Source organism: Neltuma alba, unplaced genomic scaffold, assembly GCF_004799145.2.
Source record: "Neltuma alba isolate B1F8T4 unplaced genomic scaffold, ASM479914v2 tig00010912_pilon, whole genome shotgun sequence".
NCBI classification, from domain to species: domain Eukaryota; kingdom Viridiplantae; phylum Streptophyta; class Magnoliopsida; order Fabales; family Fabaceae; genus Neltuma; species Neltuma alba.
In genome coordinates this window covers 66023-89823 of record NW_021635690.1, presented here as the reverse complement: position 1 = coordinate 89823, position 23801 = coordinate 66023, and the positions used below count along the sequence as shown (strand labels likewise).

The window sequence follows — 23801 nt, the reverse complement described above, 5'->3', positions numbered from 1 at the left end:
GGTGACTAAAAATTGGTTCCTATTGATTTTGGCGGGAGGCGGGAGGCGGGAGCCCATTTTTATAGGTTTAAAGGAAAATCAACCTCCATTCAAAAATTTGTTTTCCACCACTTTTTGAACCAAATGCCCGTCGCAGTAGGAATTCTTGATTTTCCATTTCCATCGTAAGATTTTCCTCAAACCAAACAGCCCGTAGTTATATCTACCCTGTCCACCTCTCTCTCCTATATACATTATGAAACCAACTTTGATTTGTCTTCATGTTTTTCACTTTGAATCTACTCACTCTGATCTCAAGTATATGAGTTAGATAGCTAGTTTACAAAAGTTAAAAAAATCAATGAAGTTAATTATTTGTGATATTTGTATGAAATGCCCCATTTAATCATTTGCATGAAACCCCCTTTTAGCATCTACAATTAATAAGACTGTTTGAGGAAAAAATTATAAATTTATGAAATAAAGTGAATTCTTTTGCTACAAATTAACAAATTGAGTATAGGAACTAATACTCTTATAATTGAGGAAACTATAAGGGCCCAGTAAAGAGGGAAAAACTCGAGGGTTTAACTAAGAATGAGACAATATTATAGAGACTTGCGTATTGACTTTTCCATTACAATATAACATTTATTCCAGTTATGACCTTTTTACAGCACCTAGCATTTGGGAGAATTCTATGTACTTGTATAGATCAAAACAATTGAGATTCTAGCGTATCAATTCTTGATAGAGAAATACGGCCACAACTACTACTTTCCCGATTAGAGCTCATGGCTTCAGGTGTTTGGTCCCTGCATTGGAAGCAATCCAGGATGAGATAACATCCACAAGATGGTCCATTTCCTTTGATACCTGAGCACGAAGGATTCTTGAATCCATGCCTAAGGTGTTTCCTACTTCTTTAGCAACTGTCTCCCATGGCGTTCCTGAGCTCAGACTCGCCAAAAGCTCACTTCCACGGTTAACTGCATCAGCCATTGCTGCGGACATCGGGAAGGGCCTGCGGGATAGACGGCAATGTTTGATGATGTTAGCCTTATTCATAGGATTAGTTGCTTGGTCTCAATAACTTTTTATCAATTTTAGGATAGTTCTAAGTAAAACTAGAGTGGTCCATGCATTTATAAGCCCAACTGTGGATACCTTTATACTCCCTCTAATCCTAAATATAAAAACTAGATAGATAATTAAAGGGTTTTTTTTTTATAGGCAGATAACTAAAGTTCATTATTTTTTTTAAAAAAAAAAAAAATACATGTCGGTTCCTCTGAAATACCTCTTTAACTACTTGTATTGGAAACTAGCCTATTGATAGAAATTCCCCTTTAATATGTCCAATAATAGTAGTAGTTTAGGAAAAAGATTATAAATTTAAAGACAAGGTGAACTAATGTCTAATATTTAGAACCAAAACCACCCCCTCAACTAGCTCTAAAATTTAGAATCAAGGAAGCCATATATATATTTTTCATTATTAAATTATAATATATTTTTATATAATATATTTTATATTTAAATACAACACAAAAAGTAGTAAGAAGTACAATAACTTTTATCCTCCCTTCCACATTTTATATCCTTGCCATCAATTTTCTTCTTTCAAGTAAACACTATCTACTTGTTATGTATTTTATCAGTGTAAAAAAAACCGGACCGGACCGGCCGGTTCAACGGTAAACCGGTGAACCGGTCAGTGGTCCGGTCCGATTCATAAGCTAACCGGGGAACGGTTCAAACGGATTGAACCGGTCAAACCGGTGTGAACCGGTGTGAAAACCGGTAAAAAACCGGTATGAACCGGTATTGAACGGTTTAAATAAATATATTGATATTATCCTATTTTTCTCATTTAACTCTAATATCTCAATTATTATAGATTTAAATGAATTTTGATGATGAGTTTGGCATCAATAACTATAATTTTAGTTATTGAAAAATTATAAAGATCAAAATTTCAATATTGTTGTACTTTATTATTATTACAATCAAATTCTTATTGTATTTCTTTATATTTGTTATTAGTAATTATTATTATTGTTATATTTTGTCATTTAATTAAATTAAATTATTTTAATATGACCGGTTGATCCCGAGTGACCCCGGTCTGACCATAACTTAACCACTACCTCAACCGGTTTAATGTCCGGTCTGGTTTTTGTTCCTTGAATTTATGAAGGTGGTTAGCATGTTAACCTCATCATTAGTGTTGTGGAGGTGGTTAGCACCCTCCGTATTTTTCTGATGGACAAAAGATCATTTCTTTTTCACCAAGAGACAAAGTACGGACAGTGGAAATCAACTCGTTTGCTTATAAAAAACAATCAACGCACAGGAAATGACCTATGCCAACTAGATGCATATTAGAGGGAAATGACCTAAACAAATAACCACATACCTTTTCTCTTCTAGTGAATATAGGATATTATGTAATTTTATTGAAGGTGGGTTAGCATGTTAACCCTCATTAGTGTTGTGGAGGTGGTTAGCACCCTCCGTATTTTTCTGATGGACAAAAAAGATCATTTCTTTTTCACCAAGAGACAAAGTACGGACAGTGGAAATCAACTCGTTGCTTATAAAAACAATCAACGCACAAGGAAATGACCTATGCCAACTAGCACAAGGAAATGACCTATGCCAACTAGATGCATATTTAGAGGGAAATGACCTAAACAAATAACCACATACCTTTTCTCTTCTAGTGAATATAGGATAGGAGGACTTATTGGCCCAAAGTATAAATGTCAAGGCTGCTATTCTCCACAAAACTAGTGAGGACTGAGGATGTTAACGATCTTTCTTTCAAAAAGCCCATGTCATGATAATAAAGTAATCCTACTTCCAATGAGGAAGACTCTATTGTGTTCCCTAACGGGTAAGACTTTCAGTATGGTCCTTCACAGATCATTTCTTTCAATTAAGTTTCTCAATAACTGGAAAAACTACCATCTTTCCCTCCATGTTCGATCCAATTTTCATAGAAATTTAAAGCCAAACCAAACAACTTGTTGTGTTAGACATCACTTGCACCCTATTACCTAGGCGAGTTTTGCCAGATAATAACGTCCAAGTAAACAAACTATTACGTTTGGCGATAAATTTTGGGTAAGGATGAGATGAAAGGGCAATATTACAAGCACCTTATTATTCAGAAACTAAGTCAAAGGAAATAATCTACAGGCAAATAGGGTTTGCACTACTAACTGACCACCCATGGAAAAGCCATTATGTTATTAGTTTCCACTTCAATGCAAATTATTCATACCTGTTGCAATGGAAGACCATGATCTCCAGGCAACTTGCGTATTGACATATCAAGGTCTGAACTAATTGCTGCCTCTGAACCTAGCACTCGTGCTAGAGTTGGAGTCTCATCTATTAAATCATCGTTGAACTTTATGAGAAGATTTCTTGATACGCCATAGTAAGATCTTATCTGAACAATTAAGAAATGGGGGTAATTAAAATTGAACCTGGCAAGATATTCATTACAATGAGTGAAAGATAAGATATAAAAGAAAGTTAATCAAGAAATTTGTTGGGGAGGTGGTATTTTGACCTGTACTAAGGCAACATATCAGCAGCATCTTTGTAGGATCAAATAACAACCTTCTACCTACCTCGTTGTCTCAAAACAATAAATATAACAATAAATTGAAAGAGATCAAATTCATTGCATGATTATATCATCAATATCAAGGATATAGCCAAAGAAGGAATTTATCTGTTATCTTTTACAATGTGAACATACAAACCAAATTTGGTGCACGATGATTTTAAAAAAAAGTAGTTTTAACATTTATATTTAATTAAAAAGGGAATTTATTGATCAACCAAAAAAAGAAAGAAAGAAAGGGAATGTATTCAAGATGCAATTATTTTAAAAAATAAAATAAAATAAATGACATATGATTGGAACCTAAATCATTGAATGGTGAGAGGTTATGCATTAAAACAGAAATGCGCGCATACAATTCGACGTGTCTCCTCTGGCTTTGGAGTAAAATCTTCTCTTCCCTTGGCCAAATCCATGTACAAGGGTGGCAGCTGCTCAACTAGGGTAGTAGAACCTGCTTCATAATGGAAGGGCTAACATTTTCTAATTGTTTCAAAGTCATCTCTGCCTGCAAGTTTTTTACCCATCTAAATTAGTCATCAAGAAACAACCAAAGCTGTACACAAGAGTGCTTTCAGGTGTCTATAGACTGCATATGTCCTACAAATATAAAATACCAAGAATTAAGAAGGATATAACTAGTAAAATAAAGATTTCTGAAATATTATTTCTATCATTTTAATGTCATACCAATTCGTGCCATTAAAAGCTATCATGTAAGTAGGCGGTTAGAACTGACATTTGACAAAGCATGGGATTCTCATCATGGAATCATAACTAACGAATATAAAACAACTAAACTGCAAGCACTGAACATTGAATTTTCTTGAGAAAGCATTGAATTCTGGAAAAACATGTTAAGATAGTCATATCTGTCAAAACTAAAGAGATATCATGACACAAACACGAGCTTTCAATACTCTAGATACATCAATAATAAAAGATATAAGTAGAGATACTGACCCCTGCACGTATTGTTGGTGATGAAATAATGTCTGATAGAAGTGGACCGATGCTTTGGGCCATTGGTACCATAACTGGAGAGAAGAAAGGAACAGCTGAATGAACTTGCTTGCTGTACATGAAGCATAACTTAGCCAATCATGATTCATGGAGACAGGAAATTGTAGAATATAACATACTGAGGAACACTGTGTCAGACATTACATATGTAAATGACTTGCTGTTTGAAACAGGAAGTATAAAACTATCAGAAATGTTGGATTTCTACATAAGATGTTATTCTTTTTTTTTTTTTTTTTTAAAAAACCACTTCTTTATGATAATGGTCAATCTTTTAGCCTATGGATTTAGCAATGTCATCAAGGGATCAATGGAATACCTTGTTGTTGAAAGCCATTAAAACATTACCCACATCTTTGCACGGCATATCTTGATCCTGATACAAATAACAATTTAGTGACTTGCTACAAATCAAATCAGTCAACTATTAACAAGCACGCGTAGCCAAAGAACATTTATATACCAATTAGAAGGTGGACAACTGAACCCAAAGAATGGCCAACACCGAAAGTAGGAAGGTCTTGTATCTGAATCAATCACCATATTTGACTTGTTCTTACTAAAGATAGATTTAAAACACAGAGATACTATCCTAAGAGCATAGGTTAGAGCATACTGTTCTTGCAGCATGCGATAGCACCTATCAAATTTGAACTGCACTTCATCTGCAATATGGAAGTGGTCAAATCCGCTTGCATATGGTGTTGCAATAATCAATACGCCCCTAGTAACCAAAGGGATTAGATTATTAGTTTTATTAGTTGACTAATTAGTGGAGGATGAACGACATATGCTTGGTATAGAAAGTCTAGAATATAATTTGGTTTATTATGTTTTGCGCTAGTACTATCATTTGGTGAAGAACAGTAATAAAATAATAATGAACTCAAAGGACGCATTCAAACTTCCAGAATTTCAAGTTTAAGTCTTATAAAATAGTTTGAAAAAGGAAAATATAACAATACATAGAATTTTCTGAAAAAAGTGGCAAAACCAACATGTAAATCTACCGCTTCAAATAACCCGGCTTGTTGCATGACAAATTTGTTGGACAATTGGTATCAGAAAATATGGTCTTACTTTCTGAGAGGCGTTCCAGAAACCAGCGGTAGGTAAGTTGAGGGGCAGCGCCCACAAATATGCCTCCAACAAAATGGACAACAAACTTGGGTTTTGTGCTTCTAGGTTGGAGGACCCAGGCTCCCTGATATTATTCAATGAGGATGTAATAAGTTCACTGAAAACACGTCTAAACAGAAGAAATTAAAACAAGAAAGTTGCCTCTCTCAATGAAAGGCTGCTGGTTTTGGAATTTTAGGAATAAAGTTTTTCCTCTCCTCTGCTCTATGCTGTTTGGAAGGTCACCACCTAAAGACTCCCCTATTAGCAAGAAAAAGTTGATCTGACATCATTAGCCAATGACATAATTTGATGACAGGAAATTCATATTCCCAATCAAACTTGCAAGCAAAAATCCAACGGCAAATTCTGTGAATTTTGGCTCAAATCCATAGTGATCATGTTTATCCGTAGGTCATACATGTGGACTCCTACAGTGTATGCCTTTGCTCTCAAATTCTGGTTATTTCTCTTTGCCGAGACCCAAAGCCATTGAATATTAAAGGCCCGTGTGGAATAGCTTGTAAGTAATCGGAATACGAAACATGTACGTGACATGAGTTTACGTGAAAAATACTTATAAATATTTTTGAACACCGACGGGCCCTAATTAATATTTAGGTTGGCGTTCTGATTGACCCTTCATATAAAGCCTTCATATTGAAACTCGATATTTATTAGCATTTATACTTAGGGTGTGTTTGGATAGAATCCAAACCATGGTTTCAGAAGTGTACGGATTACGAAGTAAATATGTGGAGGTTATCTCGTTTCGAAAAGTGCTTCAAACCATGGTTTGGGATACCCAACAGCCCTTAGTCGATGTATCTCTCCAACATGAGCTTTTTAACATACTGCTCAGATAAATAACAAAATTTTTCCCTAAATTATTACTAGTAATATAAAATATTCAACGAAATGCACAACATGGAATACGCATAAAATGAATCAGATCACACCTCAACTTCGCTCCAGTCTTTAGGTACCCACCAGCCATCCTGCGATTGTCTAACAGTTTCTGTGAGTATCCTGCAAATAAATAAGAAAACAATTAGCAGCGAATAGCAGTTGTCATAGAAGAGTAGACAGCTTACTTAAATAATGATATTGTAATACACCCACACATTATATCCAAACACAACGTCAACAAGTCCCATACAAGTGTTCCTACTCGAGTAATTAGCAGAAAAAACAATGATCGATGACGACAATTAGGCACAGAAAAGATATAATTACATTTAAAAGAAAATAGAAAATGAAGCAAAGCAATACCTCTCAATTTGAGAATAAACTTGGAGTCCAGTCGATTCAGGTGGTTTATCGCCGTAATTATTATTATTATTATAGTTGCAATAGATAGTGGAGCGAAGACGACGATTCTTATATCGAAGTACCGGGCGATGGCGCGAGTAGGTAAAGGAGGCACTGTGAAATTTTGAGGATAGCTTGTGCGAATCCGCCTCATCGAATTTTAGAAGAGAACCATAAGTCCATACGCCAGTGGCCATACCTATAAGCTTCGTCGTTCCAGAGTTTGGTCAGAGTCAGAGGTGAGCTCCCCGCGCATGTCAGAGAAGAAGACCGCCTGTTGGCTTTTGTTTGGTTTCAATGAATTTAAAGGAAAAAAAAAAAATTTTTTACCAGCCAATGAATTTAGAATGGGAAAATAACACATAAAGAAAGTTGAAATTATGAAACGCCAAAATCGGAAGCTAAGCAAATGTATTACCAGATAGGAAGTGTTGCCTGATTTGGGATTATGCAAATTTGGGCAATTACTAAAAAATCCTTCTGCCCAGTCAGAGTTTGAAGCACAGAGAGAGAGGCGTGAATTGCGACTCGTGCTTCCTGGTTTCTCACTTCCACCATCTCCGTTGCTGCCCTAAAAACGCCAGCAAGTTGGAAAGTTGATGACCCCAAAATAGTGTGTGTGTAAGAGAGCAGAGGAGTTCAAAGTGGAAGGGTGTGCTGTTTGAAGGGCGAACGTGGTCGCGTCTGTGTGATTGTGTGGAAAGACGAAGGGTGGCGCACGGTGATTCACCATTGCAGTTAACAAGCATCAGCGGCATTTCATTGAGGTAAGTTTAGGCATTTAAGTTTCGTGCTGTGGTCGATGTTTTTGGGTGAGTGGGGGAAGCAATGATTAGGCAATATTTGGATATGACGCGATGAAGTTTGTGAATGACAGGAACAGTGATTAAGGGTTTATACTGAGTCTGTGTGGCATGCTATTTGTTTATTATAACGAAGTTGAGAACTATGAGGTTAGGGAAAAATGGGTTTTCAAATCAGTAGGAAAATTATTTGATTGAGTGGAAAGATTATATGAAAGAACTGGAAATGACAATAACATACTGGTAAATGACTATGAAGGAACCTGAAATGACCATATGCATAGTAATGACCTTGCTGTCTGATTGACTGGAAAGATTATATGAACGAAGTGGAAATGACAATAACATACTGGTAAATGACTATGGAGGAACATGAAATGACCATATGCATAGTAATGGCCTTACTGTCAGTCTGTAATGGCCATATTGGTAATGACAATAAATTAATTGGAAACGACCATATTCATAGTAGCATCCTTACTGTCAGTCTGTAATGGCCACATTGGTAATGACAATAAATTAATTGGAAACGACCATATTCATAGTAGCATCCTTATTGTCAATCTGTAATGGCCATATTGTAAATGACAATAAAGGAATTGGAAATGACCATAACATACCCAGAAAGAACTAGATATTTAGTATATGTATAACAATTATGACTTAATGATTGTACATTGATGACTTTGCAAAACTATACGAGATGGTGTTGGAAGAAGGGGAAGGTTTACAAGCAAAGGAGTACACATTGGGCTTGTGTTGTTCAGAAGGGAATATATGGCAAAACGAGGGGAGAAGTGTAAAAATGCAAGAGAAGAAAAAATTGAAGTGGGGAAGGCATGGAGGGCCCTGAGTGAGGAAGAGAAAGATAGGTATAATGAAAGGATAAAGAAAATGAAGCCAGAGAAAGGTGAGAAGAAGAAGTACAATGTTCCCTTGTACACCCGGTGCTCATTGCCCGGATTTCTATCATTGGCTGAGTATGTGAAGAAGAACAGGCGGTTAAGGCAGAAAGTTGAGAGGATGGGATTTGGGAACTTGCTTAATGTGAATGTGAAGCAACTTCCACGTGATCTACTTGTGTCATTGTTGAGATGCTATGACCCACCAATGCATTTTTGACCATTAGGGGGCAAGGACAGGTAATTGAAGCAAAAGATGCTCATGAGTTTCTAGGTGTACCTGACTGTGAGGAGGAAGTGAAATTTGATGTTAGTGAGGATGACCCGGAATACAAGAGGTTAAAGGATACTTATTGGAAGGTTCCATTTACCCAAATATTGAAGAGGATATTATCTCGGAAAGAAAGCTACAATTTTGAGTTCCTATTTATGCTTTATACAATTGGAACTTTTTTATGTCCTGGGTCAAGCAAAACTGTACATATAAGTTTGTTGAAAGTGATGAGTCACACAATGGATGGGTTTGGAAAATATGATTGGTTAATATACATAATCAAGAACCTGTGGAAGGAAATGAGAGACTTTGTGAAGATGACAAAGAAAAAGAAGAAAGGAACTTGCAATGTTGGAGGGTGTCTTTATTTGCTGTTGGTAAGTCAATATTTTTCTTATGGTTCACTATATTTTTGTTTTATGTTATTGCTGCAGAAGTGTGACCTATCTTTATTTGGTTTTGTAATTGTATTTTGCTGAGCGTTTCCTGCTGGGATTGTCTGTTGACCGGGGTTCAACAAGCCCCATTGAATATTGGACAGAGGAGAAGATAAGGAGAGGGTGGAGAAAGAGAGAGGTAGCAGCATGGGAATATTGCATGTAAGCAGTGGCAGTGAGGTTTACTCAGCAGGACATGAGGACAGTCCAATTCTGCAGTCTTTAGATCCGATATATGGGAATTTCGAAAATATATGTGACTTGAGTTTAAGTAAGTCTATTAGCAAGGTTGATACTTGAGATAACAAGACTTCATTTACAAATGACCAGTGAGATACTGGCATTCGATAACAGTGATCAATTTTTTTGATATCTTTATTTACTGTGTATGCATGTGTTGAAGGAGTTGAGGGCTCGTTTTGTTAAGAAGCTTGAAGAAAGTTAGAGGACATTAATGAAGGCTCTTGATGATGAGCTACTCAAAGTGCAGATTAGATTGAATGCCAAAGTTAAGGGGATGGGGATGGGGAATGAGATGCCACTGCTAAAGAAGGGGTTGAAACAGTTGCAGGTGGTAACAATGCTGAAGAAGCAAATGATGTTGATCGAGTGGTGGAGGAGATTGCAAGAGAGGTTGCAGCGGGAAGCGGAAATGAGGAACTTGATGAGGATGAAACCAGCAAAGGAGATGATGAGAAGGATGAGGATGAGGATGAAGAAGAACATGACCTTTATGACAGGTAAGTCAGTGATGATTACATGGTTGAGGAGGTGGAAGATGAGGGTGACCGTGATGGCCATGGAGGTGATGATGATGACGATGAGGATGAGGAGGAAGATGACCATGATGACAGGGAAGGAGGTCATGTGGTTGATGAGGAGAAAGATGACAATGATGACATGGAAGTCAGTCATGATTATGTGGTTGAAGAGACGGAAGATGATGATAAGGAGGTTCGGCATTCAGATGATGAGGGTGAGGAAGATACACATGTACTGACAATGACCTCTACCAATGTTCCTTTGCTGTTGGATCGTGAATGGGTGAGCAGTGACAGTGGGGAGGAAGGAGGGCCTGAAAAATCGACTGAGCTTAGGAGGTCAACAAGGGCAAAGAGTTCCACAATTAAATCTCTGTAGATAGAGTTCAAGGTAGCTCCGAGGACGAAGAGGCCAAAGGAGGAAAGGGACATTTTTTTCACTTTAATATCCCGTAGACCCAAGGGAGAGGAAGAAGGGAACATGTAAGTATATCCCTGGCTAGCCTTTTGGTTTTAAATGACACGGTGTGTACTGACAATGACAGCAATAGAATTGAAAATGACAATAAACTACATGGGGATGACAAGTGATGATGTCCCCAACACCATACTTTCTGTCACTGATATCTGACAATGTTTGCAGGACTGTCATCAAAATGTTTGATGAAGATATAGACCGACAACAGCTGTTTTTCCTGGGTGGAGTGAACAGAGTAAATAACAAGGTATTTTAGAATGCTCTCTCTTTGTACCCATGCTTATGTTTGATAATATTTAGTGAGATTATTGTATCAGAATGACATTTTCACTTGTCTTCTGTAGGTGCTTAATTTGGTGTGCAAGGCAGTGATGGAGGACATGAAGGCAGAGTTGGGGTCAGGGAAGAGGCAAAATTTCGATGTGGATTTCATGGTGAGGTTGCATAATTCCGAATGCAAATACCAATGATAGCAATTGAATTGGAAATGACTTGTTTTCTGTTAATGGATTAACAATTTCATGTCATACAGAACATGATGGCATATGATCCAACCTGGAAAGCCCAAAAATATAAGAAGCTCTTTCTTCTTGAGTTCCTTGGCTACAACTTAGCTGAATGTGATTTCATAATTGGTCCGGCTCTTGTTGGCTAACACTGGTTTTGCGTTGCCATTCAGCCCAGCACATTAGATTTCCACATATTAGACTCCATGAGTGACCATTTCGGAACTAAGGATAGAAAGAAGAAGAAGAAGGTTGTCATCAAAGACCCAGTGGAAATGGCTGTAGATGACTGTGTAAGAAAAAACTCATTATCTTTACCCTAGTTTTTGAACTTGTAAAATCATTAAACTTTCTATGTTGGTCCTGAATCTTTTTGCAGAGGATGAGGTTCAATATTATATTAGACTTGGTCAAGCCAAGATTGGTTGGGAAAAAACCAATGTCTCCCATGATATTTGCAGAAGTTCCCCAGCAGAATAACCTATCAGTTTTGTCAAATTCGAATTTTGTGTGGTAAATGAACATGTCAGAGGTGTTAACTAACTGTGTTAATATTATTGTGTCCACAGGAGGGATTTTGGGGTGCACTGCATGATGTGGCTGAGAAGATGGGAACTTGGTGTGACCCTTACCTACACAAAGGAAGAAGTTACTGGCTTTCGTCGTGACCTGACATGGTGGTTGGTGAATCATGAACTGAATGAAAAACGTGATGAGGCATTGGCTCTTATTCAACAACCACAACCAACCAAGAGCAGAAAGTTCAAGAAAAGGCGTCTGTCTTAGGTGTCTCGATGTTAGGCTCATAATTCACTCGTCCTCTGTTAGATCGCTGTATGTAATGTGCATTGTAGGCTGACTGAAAATTTACTTTGTATTCTTATGGTTAACAGAGATTGGTGTCCATAAAGTTATGAATGTTGAGATCCATGATGCCAATTTATTCCCCAGCAACATGAATGAATCTAAGTTTAACCACACCAAAACAGATGATGACAACAACCCTATTGGATATGTGCTATTGGTTTCCATTTCTTGTTCAGGTCACTCAATTTTACTTCAATATATCCTGTTGGTAACCAACAGAAAATGACACCAAGTGATTCGAATATAACTACGATAATGATAAGGATAACCTGATCTGATTATATAATATCAGTTTAACATCAACTGTCAGCTTATGCTAATAGCATCACTGCCAATGACCAAAACAAATTTAAAAATGACAACAAGTGATCCGAATATGACAACGATAATGATAAGCATAACTTGATCTAATTATATAATATCAGTTTAACATGAACTGTCAGCTTATGCTGATAGCATCACTGCCAATTACCAGAACAAATTTAAAAATGACAACAAGTGATCTGAATATGACAACGATAATGATAAGCATAACCTGATCTGATTATATAACATCAATTTAACATCAACTGTCAGCTTATGTTGATAGCATCACTGCCAATGACCAGAACAAATTTAAAAATGACAACAAGTGATCCGAATATGACAACTATAATGATAAGCATAACCTAATCTGATTATATAACATCACTTTAACATCAACCGTTAGCTTATGCTGGTAAAATCACTGCCAATGACCAAAACAAATTTAAAAATGACAACAAGTGATCCGAATATGACAACGATAATGATAAGCATAACTTGATCTGATTATATAACATCAGTTTAACATCAACCGTCAGCTTATGCTGATAGCATCACTGCCAATGACCAGAACAAATTTAAAAATGACAACAAGTGATCCGAATATGACAACGATAATGATAAGCATAACCTAATCTGATTATATAACATCACTTTAACATCAACTGTCAGCTTATGCTGATAGCATCATTGCCTTTGACTAGAACAAATTTAAAAATGACAACTAGTGATCCGAATATGACAACGATAATGATAAGCATAACTTGATCTGATTATGTAACATCAGTTTAACATCAACTGTCAGCTTATGCTGATAGCATCACTGCCAATTACCAGAACACATTTAAAAATGACAACAAGTGATCTGAATATGACAATTATAATGATAAGCACAACCTGATTTGATTATATAACATCAGTTTAACATCAACCGTCAGCTTATGCTGATAGCATCACTGCCAATGACCAGAACAAATTTAAAACTGACAACAAGTGATCTGAATATGACAACTATAATGATAAGCATAACCTAATCTGATTATATAATATCAGTTTAACATCAACCGTCAACTTATGCTGATAGCATCACTGCCAATGACCAGAACAAATTTAAAAATGACAACAAGTGATGCGAATATGACAACTATAATGATAAGCATAACCTGATCTGATTATATAACATCAGTTTAACATCAACTGTCAGCTTATGCTGATAGCATCACTGCCAATGACCAGAACAAATTTGAAAATGACAACAACTAATGCGCCATTAACAAAAGCTAACATCTTCATAACAGTAACTCCCTTTCATGTATTCAATGACAAGTGCACATTAAGATACTGGCCACACTTAATGCTCCCTTATCACTGAAATTTCTATCACCTTACTTATAAAAAAATGTCTCCATCTAGCTCCTAACTACAACCCCAGTCCCAAAAAATTTGACAAGGGCGGAGCATACAACTATGTACATCAAAAAATGACCCATCCCTACTATACTCGAAACTTCATGATGGGTTAGGATTTCTGCAATTCCTCCTTGTGTGTCCAAGTTGGTGGCATCTTTCACATTGGTATATCCGTTTGTTCTGGAACTCTGATTCATCCCTGTTTACTTTTGACCTTCCTGGTGGTCGAGATGTAATGGGAGGTAGCAAGAAAACTTGCTCACTGACATTTCCTATCCTATAGTAGTCATTTGGGTGAGGCATGCCTGTTGTTACCACAAGAATCATACTGCGAGCATAAATCTTTTCTTGTGATGACTTTTTATAACAATTATCAACATAATCATAAACATTGTTGTGGACAATCTTAATGGCAACAAAAGCATGGGAACAAGGGATCTCCGTCATTTGCTAAGATCTGCAACTGCATTGGTGTAGTCCAAGATCAACCTGATGGTCTCCACGTGATGTTGTCACCTTCACTCTTCCCCCACCATAATTTTCAAGATACATATGGTCAGACCCAACCACCATATCCAACACCTTACTCTCTATATTTGGACCAACGTAATTCTTCCATTTGGTCATAGCCACATAGGAGGCATGTAGCTTTCTTGCAACTTTCTGTCGGTGCTCATAGATCAATTAGGGTACACTATGCTTTCTCTCATTGACCATCCATGCATTGAATGATTCTGCTATATTACTTGTAATATTGTCTTATCTTTTATATAAGAATCTGCTTTTAGCCTAGCTATCTACATCCCCATGACGAATAAGCCAATCAAATAGCCTTGGAGAAAAGGCTCCCATATCATCCATTGCTGCCTCAAATTTCTCATCCATTCTTGCATATGCAATTTTATCCAATAAATGTAGTGCATCCTCCTTTGATCGGCCATTTCCTTGTTTGCCCCTTATTCATTTTCATAACTTCTGAACTAAAATTCTCCTTGATGTGTCTATAACAAAAGGCATGCCTTTAACCCCCAAAGATTGATGCCACTCCTCCGATAATAGTATTGTGTCGATATGATACAATCGTTACTTCCACAGAACCCAGGATTTTTTTTATCATATAGAAAAACCATGTCTAGTCATCTAGTGTTTCTCCCTTGACAATTGCAATTGCTAACGACAGTAGCTCGTTATCTGCATTATAAGCTGAAGCTGACAACATTATCCCCTTGTATGGTCCGCTTAAGTGAGTTCCATCAACATACATAATATACCTCGCACCCTCCAAGAAACCCTTAATGCATGACCTGTAGGCAATAAAAACACACTCAAACCGGTTCCCAATAGCAGTCCATTCAGCCACGGTTTTTTCATCTGTTTCCTTTAGCCTTTCACATACCCATGGTATGAGCATGTATGATTGTTCAGGCCTGCCATATATATCTTCCAATGACTTCTCTTTTGCTCTATAAGCCTGTTTATATGTTAGATCAATCACATACTCTTGTTTCAACTTCTTCCTTATCTCAGAAGTGTGCTTGTATGCATGATCCCTCATCTCATCAATTATTATTGATGAGTTCAAACTAGCTCTTCCACTATGCATCACGTCCAAGCTGTCTTAGGCAGAATGAACATGCCAATTTATAAATGTCGTCCCTCGTAGCACATCACAACTTTTCCCCACATGATTTGCACATAGCTTCCATGGACAACCCTTAACTTTACACCTCATTGACATGAATTCCTTGCTATTCCTCACATACTTGGGCACAAACTTGTTTGCAAGTGCAAACTTGTATGTAGACAGCCGAAATACATTTGCACTAGGAAAACATTGGCCCACTCCTGTAAAAAGTCCCCTCCATTCCACATGAACAATCTCACTATCATCCGTATCTTCAACTCCGATGGATGTATCCACATTAGGGGGCCCACTTCTTTCATCATTGTCACATTCACGAGCATTTTCTTCACTAAGCCAGCCATAATCACAACACAAACTAATGGGAGACGCATCCAGTTCCGTTTGCTGTGACATGCCCATGAATCTCTCTGTTCTGCATTCAGAATGACAAGACTCGTTAACACAAATGACAAGATGAAATTCATAAATGAAAACAAATAGTTAGGACAAACTTCCACTTACATTTCTACATTGTCCCTTGGTTGGGGACCCCCTGCCTTTTTTTGGCCACATACACATGACTGCTGTTCCCATTGTATTGAAAGAGGTTATACATTTCAGCATTGTCATGAAGGTCAATCAGTGTCTTCTCATCAAAGGCCACTGTGTACTTAATGTCATAATTTCTTCCATCACCACCAATCCACTCACATATCATTAGCCTCAATTCTTCAAGTGTCAGCCCATCCTTAATGCTTCTTAACCTCACGCCACCTCCATTATATCTTACTTCACCTTCACCATTTGTCACAAATTTCCCTCCCACATGAAAATAACAGAACAGCTCCTTCCCACAAGATGACCCAGCTTCGAAATTCATTTTCCTTCATTACCTGCACTGATAACAGAAGTCGAATGATTATATGACTTAATACCATCATCATCAACTTACATGACCAACTTAGGGTTTGACACATTCATGCTTATAATTTGCAACAAAACACTCATTTCTTTCCTATCCACACTAATACTTCATTTTCTCAGAATCAATCCACTCCATTATTCGAATTCTCCTTCAACATTGTGCCTTTATCTGACACTAATCACTCTAACCCATTTATGACACCATCAAACCCCTCTCCCTCAGTGTTTTTCCTTCCCCATGCATTCACCCTCTGATCACCGTCCTTCCCCACAATTTCTATATACCCACACCATCTCCCTGGTTCGCCACCCTCTCTACCTCAAAACCATCCCCACATCGATGACATTGCCATCCAACGGGAAGAGGAAAATCAACCAACGCATATAGGAGACGAATAAAAGAGAGAGAAGAACAATATAGTCACTGAATACTAACCTCACTTGCTTACTTTGTTCAGCTCTTGCTTCACGCGTTCATGATCCCACGTTCATGGTCCCTCCAAAGTTTTTCCTCCAGCTCCCGCCACAACTTGCACACTTCCACCAGTCATTTTCTCTATTGGATCATGAGGGGTTGTTTGGTAATTGCCCAACATTTGCATAATCCCAAATTAGGCAACAATTTCCTATCTGGTAATACATTTGCTTAGCTTCCCATTTTGGCATTTCATAATTTTAGGTTTCTTTGTGTCATTTTCCCATTTAGAATTAGAGAAAATCTGACTAAAATTCTTAAATTCAAATTAGGGTGTATACTTTTGTTAAATTCTTAATCAGTTTATGAGGTCTAATTTAAATTTTTTAAATATTATTAAATGACTACAATATCATTTTTTATTAAAAAATTGATTGTTTTACTCCTCTCAAATAATCTCTCTTCTCTAATAATTATTTTTAGAAGTAAAAAACAAATAAATAATTTTACAGTATTTAAAATTTGTATATATAACTAAAAGATTTAAAAATATTCTAATAAAAAATTTTAAATTACAATATAAATAGCCTTGAAATAAATATTTTTTATTTTTGTTGGTAATATTTATTTTAAGATCTCAAAATATTTTAATTATAAGAAATATTTAACATTATGTTGTTATAATTTATGTTAATTTTATTTACTTAAGAAAATGTTTGCTTCCTACCCAAAAACGTAATTTACAAATAATAAATAATTCTTATAGTTAAAATATTTTAATATTTTAAAACAAATATTTACAACTTAAAAATACAAAATATTTAGCTAAAGGGCATTTATAATGTAATTTAAGATGTTTGATTAGAATATTTTTGAAGGTTTTAGTACTATATACAAATTTTAAACATTATAAATTTACTTTTGTGTTTTTTAGCCCTAAAAAATAATCACATGATATGAGGAAACACTTGGAATGGGTAAAATAATCAGCTTTTCTTTTTAATCAAAGAGGGTATTATGGTCACTGAACAATATTTATAAATTCCTAATGACATATTCTGATTAGGAACTTGTTAAAAGTATAGGCCTAAACTTAAATTTAAATATTTTAATTGCATTTAATTGGAATTCTTCCTTAGAATTATCTCATTAGTCACCCATCTCAATTTATTCATAGAATCATTGAATTAAGACGTGTATGTACATTGCATAGTCTTTTAATAGTTTGACTTGTATATTTCTATAAAAAAAAAAACCATATTAGAGGTATTTGTACTTTCTATCAATTTTTAATCTCTTAATTAAATAATTTAATTTTACTTTTTTTAGTAATATTAGCTCCTATATTAGCTTCTATAACTTTGTTTTATTAGCATTTTTAATCTCTATGCAAGTTAATAATGTTAATAGAGCAAACTTAAAAATTTAATTAAGGGAAAAAACATATTGTACCAATTTAAAAATTGAAAAATAGCGTAGGTACCTCCAAAATTGTTTTTTCCTATATTTTTTAGAGTTAATGGTAAAAAAATACTCATAAAAATATATCAAAACTCAAATCAATCAATTCAAGTTTAAAAAAATGCCCAATAATATTGGTGCAATTAAAATGCAAAAGTGCCTATTACTTTTGTAGTTTTAAATCAAAGTATCAAAATACTCTCATTTAAAACTAAAAAGTTAACTGTCAAAAATACCCATATATTTACACTAAAAGTTCATCAAACATTATACAATTTTTAATAAAAGTATCAAAATACCCTCAATCTCGAAAGGCTATTACATTAGAGTGTATTAGAGATTATTAATTGTAATAAATTTTTATAATTAAAATAACTTGTATAAAAGAGTCTAAGCTTGAATTTTTTTAGTAGATACTATAGGTATCTTTTGAAAATAAGTTTTTTGTATCAACAACATATGAGTAGTGTGTTTATCCGCCAGTCTATATTATCAAATTCAAAAGTTAATCAGAAAATTTTTTTATGTTTATGTTTAATTCTTTGAGAGAATTTAAAGTCTCTTTTGGTAGTGAGACTTATAATATTTTTAATGAAAATACGATGGATATATAAATTTTCTCAAACATGCTTTCAATAGTCTGAGTAGTTTGTCTGGAATTTTCTTTATTTTAAAAAAAGAGAGTAAGAAATAATTATGGCAAATTGTGGAGTTGGTGGTTGTGTTATTTTCAGAAATACTCTCAATTAAAACTAAAAAGTTAACTATCGAAAATACCCATAAATTTATACTAAAAGTTCATCAAACATTATATAATTTTTAATAAAAGTATCAAAATACTCTCAATCTCGAAAGGCTATTACATTAGAGTGTATTAGAGATTATTACTTATAACAAATTTTTATAATTAAAATAACTTGTATAAAAAAGTTTAAGCTTGAATTTTTTTATTAGATATTATAGGTATCTTTTGAAAATAAGTTTTTTGTATAAAAAATATATGAATAGTGTGTTTATCCTCCAGTCTATATTATCAAATTTAAACGTTAATCAGAAATTTTTTTTTATGTTTATGTTTAATTCTTTGAGAGAATTTAAAGTCACTTTTGGTAGTGAGACTTATAATATTTTTAATGAAAATACGACGGATATATAAATTTTCTCAAACATTCTTTCAGTAGTCTGAGTAGTTTGTCTGGAATTTTCTTTATTTTAAAAAAAGAGAGGAAGAAATAATTATGGTAAATTGTGGAGTTGGTGGTTGCGTTATTTTCAGAAATATTCTCAATTAAAACTAAAAAGTTAACTATAAAAAATACCCATAAATTTATAGTAATAGTTCATCAAACGTTATATAATTTTTAATAAAAGTATCAAAATACTCTCAATCTCAAAAGGCTATTACATTAGTGTGTATTAGAGATTATTACTTAAATAAATTTTTATAATTAAAATAACTTGTATAAAAAAGACTAAGCTTGAATTTTTTTATTAGATATTATAGGTATCTTTTGAAAATAAGTTTTTTGTATCAACAACATATGAGTAGTGTGTTTATCCTCTAGTCTATATTATCAAATTTAAAAGTTAATCTGAATTTTTTTTATGTTTATGTTTAATTCTTTGAGAGAACTTAAAGTCACTTTTGGTAGTGAGATTTATAATATTTTTAATGAAAATACAATGGATATATAAATTTTCTCAAACATGCTTTCAGTAGTCTGAGTAGTTTGTCCGGAATTTTCTTTATTTTCAAAAAAGAGAGGAAGAAATAATTATGGTAAATTGTGAAGTTGGTGGTTGTGTTATTTTCAGGAAAAAGGCGCAGAGGAAAATATGAAAATAATGAAGCCCGGTACAAGGAGCAGCAGAGAAAATAGGATATAAAATTTTTTTTATGTATTTGTTATAATTATTATTCTATAAATATTTATTTTTATTTTTATTTTTAAGTCTGAATGGGTATCAATTCTTATAGATAAATTTATTTATTTATTTAATCAAAAGAGCTGTGAAGTATGTTGGCTTTCATATAATATATGGCGATAGGCATTGTTCATTGAGGATAATTTATAGTTCGAGTGTTGAGGAGGGGTTTAACACGGTATTTTTGGAAGAGGAAGATAGATTTTCCTTTTGGCTCGATGGAGAAAAGGAGAAGGAAAGGATTTTAATAAAAGAAATAGGAGGTGAGGAAGGGGAGGGTGGGGAGGAATTTTAATAAAAAGAAGGAGAAAAGAGGAATTTTAATGATACTGTGTTTGGTTCAAAAGGGAAGAAAATGAGAGCTAATTGAAAATTGGCTATTTTAATCTTATAAAATTAAAATGGATTTTCCTATTTTTCTATTCTATCAAGATATAAATATGTATAATGCAATTCACCAATTTTAATAAAAATTACTAAAGTTGCATAAAAATTAAAATCATAAATTATACATCAATTTTGCTCAAAATAACAATAATTATTACATTTTTAATTCAAACAACCTTCTTTTAAAAACAAATGAAAAAATAGATTGAACTTGTCTGCTAATATAAACTGCAATAAAGCTAAACATCCACATTTCCAAAATAAAAAGATTTATGTGAAAAAAAGATACACGGGTGAATATATCCTCTACATTAAAAAGGAATTCAAACAATGATAACATGACATAAGACTACTTTTAAATGAGAACACAAATAAGATCTACACACCATATCCATAATTAAAAGAAAACTATAATTGTGTTAATATAAAGTTGTCAACCCAAACTTCTATTCTTCCAAGTGTTAAGTAGGACTCTACGATGACATAGGACTTAAAACTCAAAACCATCTTGCATCTTATATGTATTCAAAAAATTTTTTTTTTCAATCTATATCTTTAATTAGTATTGCAAAAAATTTTACGTATTGTGATTGGATGAAAACCATTGAAGTGCATAAGCTCTTTATTATGGAAAAATTTAATAAATCTACCAACAATCAAAGGATAACCTCAGATAGAGTTAAAAAGATTAATTTATAGGCGGGGAATGTAATATTACTTTAGTAATCTAAAGCTAAATGATAATAGCAAAGAGCATTATTGCTTTGGGTCTCTAATCTAGCATAATGGATTATGAAAATACATATTAAATAAGTCTGATTAAAATCATCATATCCTCCTATAATCCCTTTGTCCTTTGTACACATCAACAGTTTGAAACCAATTCCCTCTTCAATTACCAAGATCCAAAACAAGCATTTTAGTTGAGAGATCACACGATAATGATAAAAATAAATAAAAGATCAAATCCAAATGTTTCTTTTGTTGATTCAAATCCAGACTCATTATCCAATAATGAAATAGAAGAATCATAAACAGTAGCGTCTTTATGGTATTGTCAAGTGAAATTTACTTTTCTTAATCAATATTGTTAGATCACAGCCTTAGATTTTTTTTATTTTTATTATCAACATCATTATTAATTTTGTCGATTAATCAAATTTAGCCTTCAATCTCAATGGCCACCCCTCATTGATCATGCTGATCAGGCATTGCAAAGCAAGGAGAGAGAAAGCATATCTATTTCTTGGTTTTAGGATGTTTTGGGTCCCCAGATGCTCATCACATGATGAGCAATCTGGATAGTCCAGATTAGATTTAATATTATTAAATAATTATTTTAAAATAGAAAAAAATTATATTTTTAAAGAATGATAGTTAAGAGATTATTTTTATTTTTTATCCTATACCTATTAAAATAATTATTTTTAAAAAATAAAAATAAAAATAAATCTGGACCATCCAGATCAGATCTGGATGGTCCATCTGATGAGCAGCTCATCTGATGAGCACCCAATGTAAATTCGTTTTAGGACGGGTGGGAAATGATGCACTAGGGTAATCATCATAAAAGACAAAAGCTAAAAAAGACAAACAATATTCCTATGATATTAATGCAATTCATCCATATATGTTGCGTTTTTTTACATGCTAGAAAATCTTCAATTAGATGAAATAAATGAAAAAAACAATTTCTTACTATGAATAAAGAAGCTGAAGATAGGTGGAAAGTAAAAGAAAGATCAAAGAATATTCACAGCAAAAATGACGATCAGAATTGACTCAGGCTAACGTACACTTCTTATCTAGCAAAGTTGACTCGCAAAGTGGACACACAATTATAACAGACTAGGGTGTCAGAAAAATTAAGGGCAAAAGAGGAGTTAAATTATCTCATTCAAGTTAATATTAGAATGTAAAATTTTATCTCTCATCTCCCTTGTAAAAAATCTGACTTTTGGAGGGGAGGCTGAGAAGAAAAAAGAAGGAGAAGAAAGCCCCTTCCCTCTTAAAAAAAGTGTCTAATCAAATAAGGGGAAAGGAGCAACTCCCTTCTCCTTCTTAAAAATTTCTTGACCAAACAAGGGGAGGATCAACTTTCCTCCCCTTCCATCCAAAAATCCCATACCAAATGTAGTGTAAAATAACATTTAAGTCTAAAAAGTGCTTGGGCAATTATCTTCGGAACCGCTCCTATTCCTTCCCATTCTCCTTTCATCCTTTACTGCCAAAAATAAGCCCACTTATTAGTCAAATTATCTTTCACATTTTTATTTCCATGACTTCACGTATTGAGAAAAAAGGACCAGAAAAATTCCTTGTTATTTCAATACAGAAAGCTTCTTGTTAGACAAATAAGTGACAATAGTAGTATTGGAGATAACCCAGTCTTATGCTAACTTATTCTGAGAGGGACAAATCAAGATAGACTTATAAATAGATCTGGAGTTGGTATTTGTTTTCCACTTTATTCTTGTTTGTTATTAGGAGATTTTTCTCATTTACTTGTATGATTTACATTAATTTGAGTGGGGGATTGTTCTTCCCATGTGTAATAACTCTGGCCTATCTCTTGATGGCACGTGCTTGCAATTATTTTTCACTAGGCAATAAATTTTATATATCCACGCAAGCAACTCAAAGGCGCCAAAATTGGAAATTGAAAAACAGAATAGGTACTTTCAAAATAATTTTTTCTGTTATAAATAAAGAAGAAATAGAGAAGAAGAGAGGATCAACAAGAGAGAGTATTTCTCATTTCATTCAACAGTTCCTAAATACATGATACATGACATCTATTTAAAGGCACAATTTTATATCTTTGATAGAATCTACACATTACATGATAATAGGAGATAATTATGAGATATAGAGATAAGAGGAGATATTAGAAATTATGGGAGATATAAGACATTATGGGAGATATGCGGACATCAACAAAATATTATTATATTCATAACACTCCCTCTTGGATGTCCAATATATATGAATGTTCGTTACTAAAAAACTTCAACTAGAAAAATCCTCGTGGGAGAAAAACCTAGCGAAAGAAAAAGAGGACATTATTCATTGATACACTATGCAAAACTGCCTCATTAAAAACCTTGCTAAGAAAACCCAATGGGACAAAACTATAGTTAAGGCAAAAAAAAGTACATCATGTATCAACTCTCTCTCTTAGCAATATTAGTTGATATCTTTGAGCCTGTAAAGTCTAATATAATGAACAAACCTTCCAAATATTGTAATGA

General features: G+C 34.1%; 1 protein-coding gene and 1 pseudogene across 1 annotated transcript; both read right to left on the bottom strand.

The window, feature by feature from the left end:
• Window positions 1–565: 565 nt before the first annotated feature.
• Window positions 566–7342, bottom strand: LOC114759870 (uncharacterized; annotated as a pseudogene).
• Window positions 7343–13912: 6570 nt separating this feature from the next.
• LOC114759871 (uncharacterized) lies at window positions 13913–14260 on the bottom strand. The gene has a single exon (XM_028949102.1). The coding sequence runs from the start codon at window positions 14258–14260 to the stop codon at window positions 13913–13915; it is 348 nt and encodes a 115-aa protein (XP_028804935.1).
• Window positions 14261–23801: the final 9541 nt, after the last annotated feature.

Coding starts and splice junctions, on each gene's coding strand:
- LOC114759871 (XM_028949102.1), bottom strand. CDS start 14,260: ATGACGGAGATCCCTTGTTCCCATGCTTTTGTTGCCATTAAGATTGTC.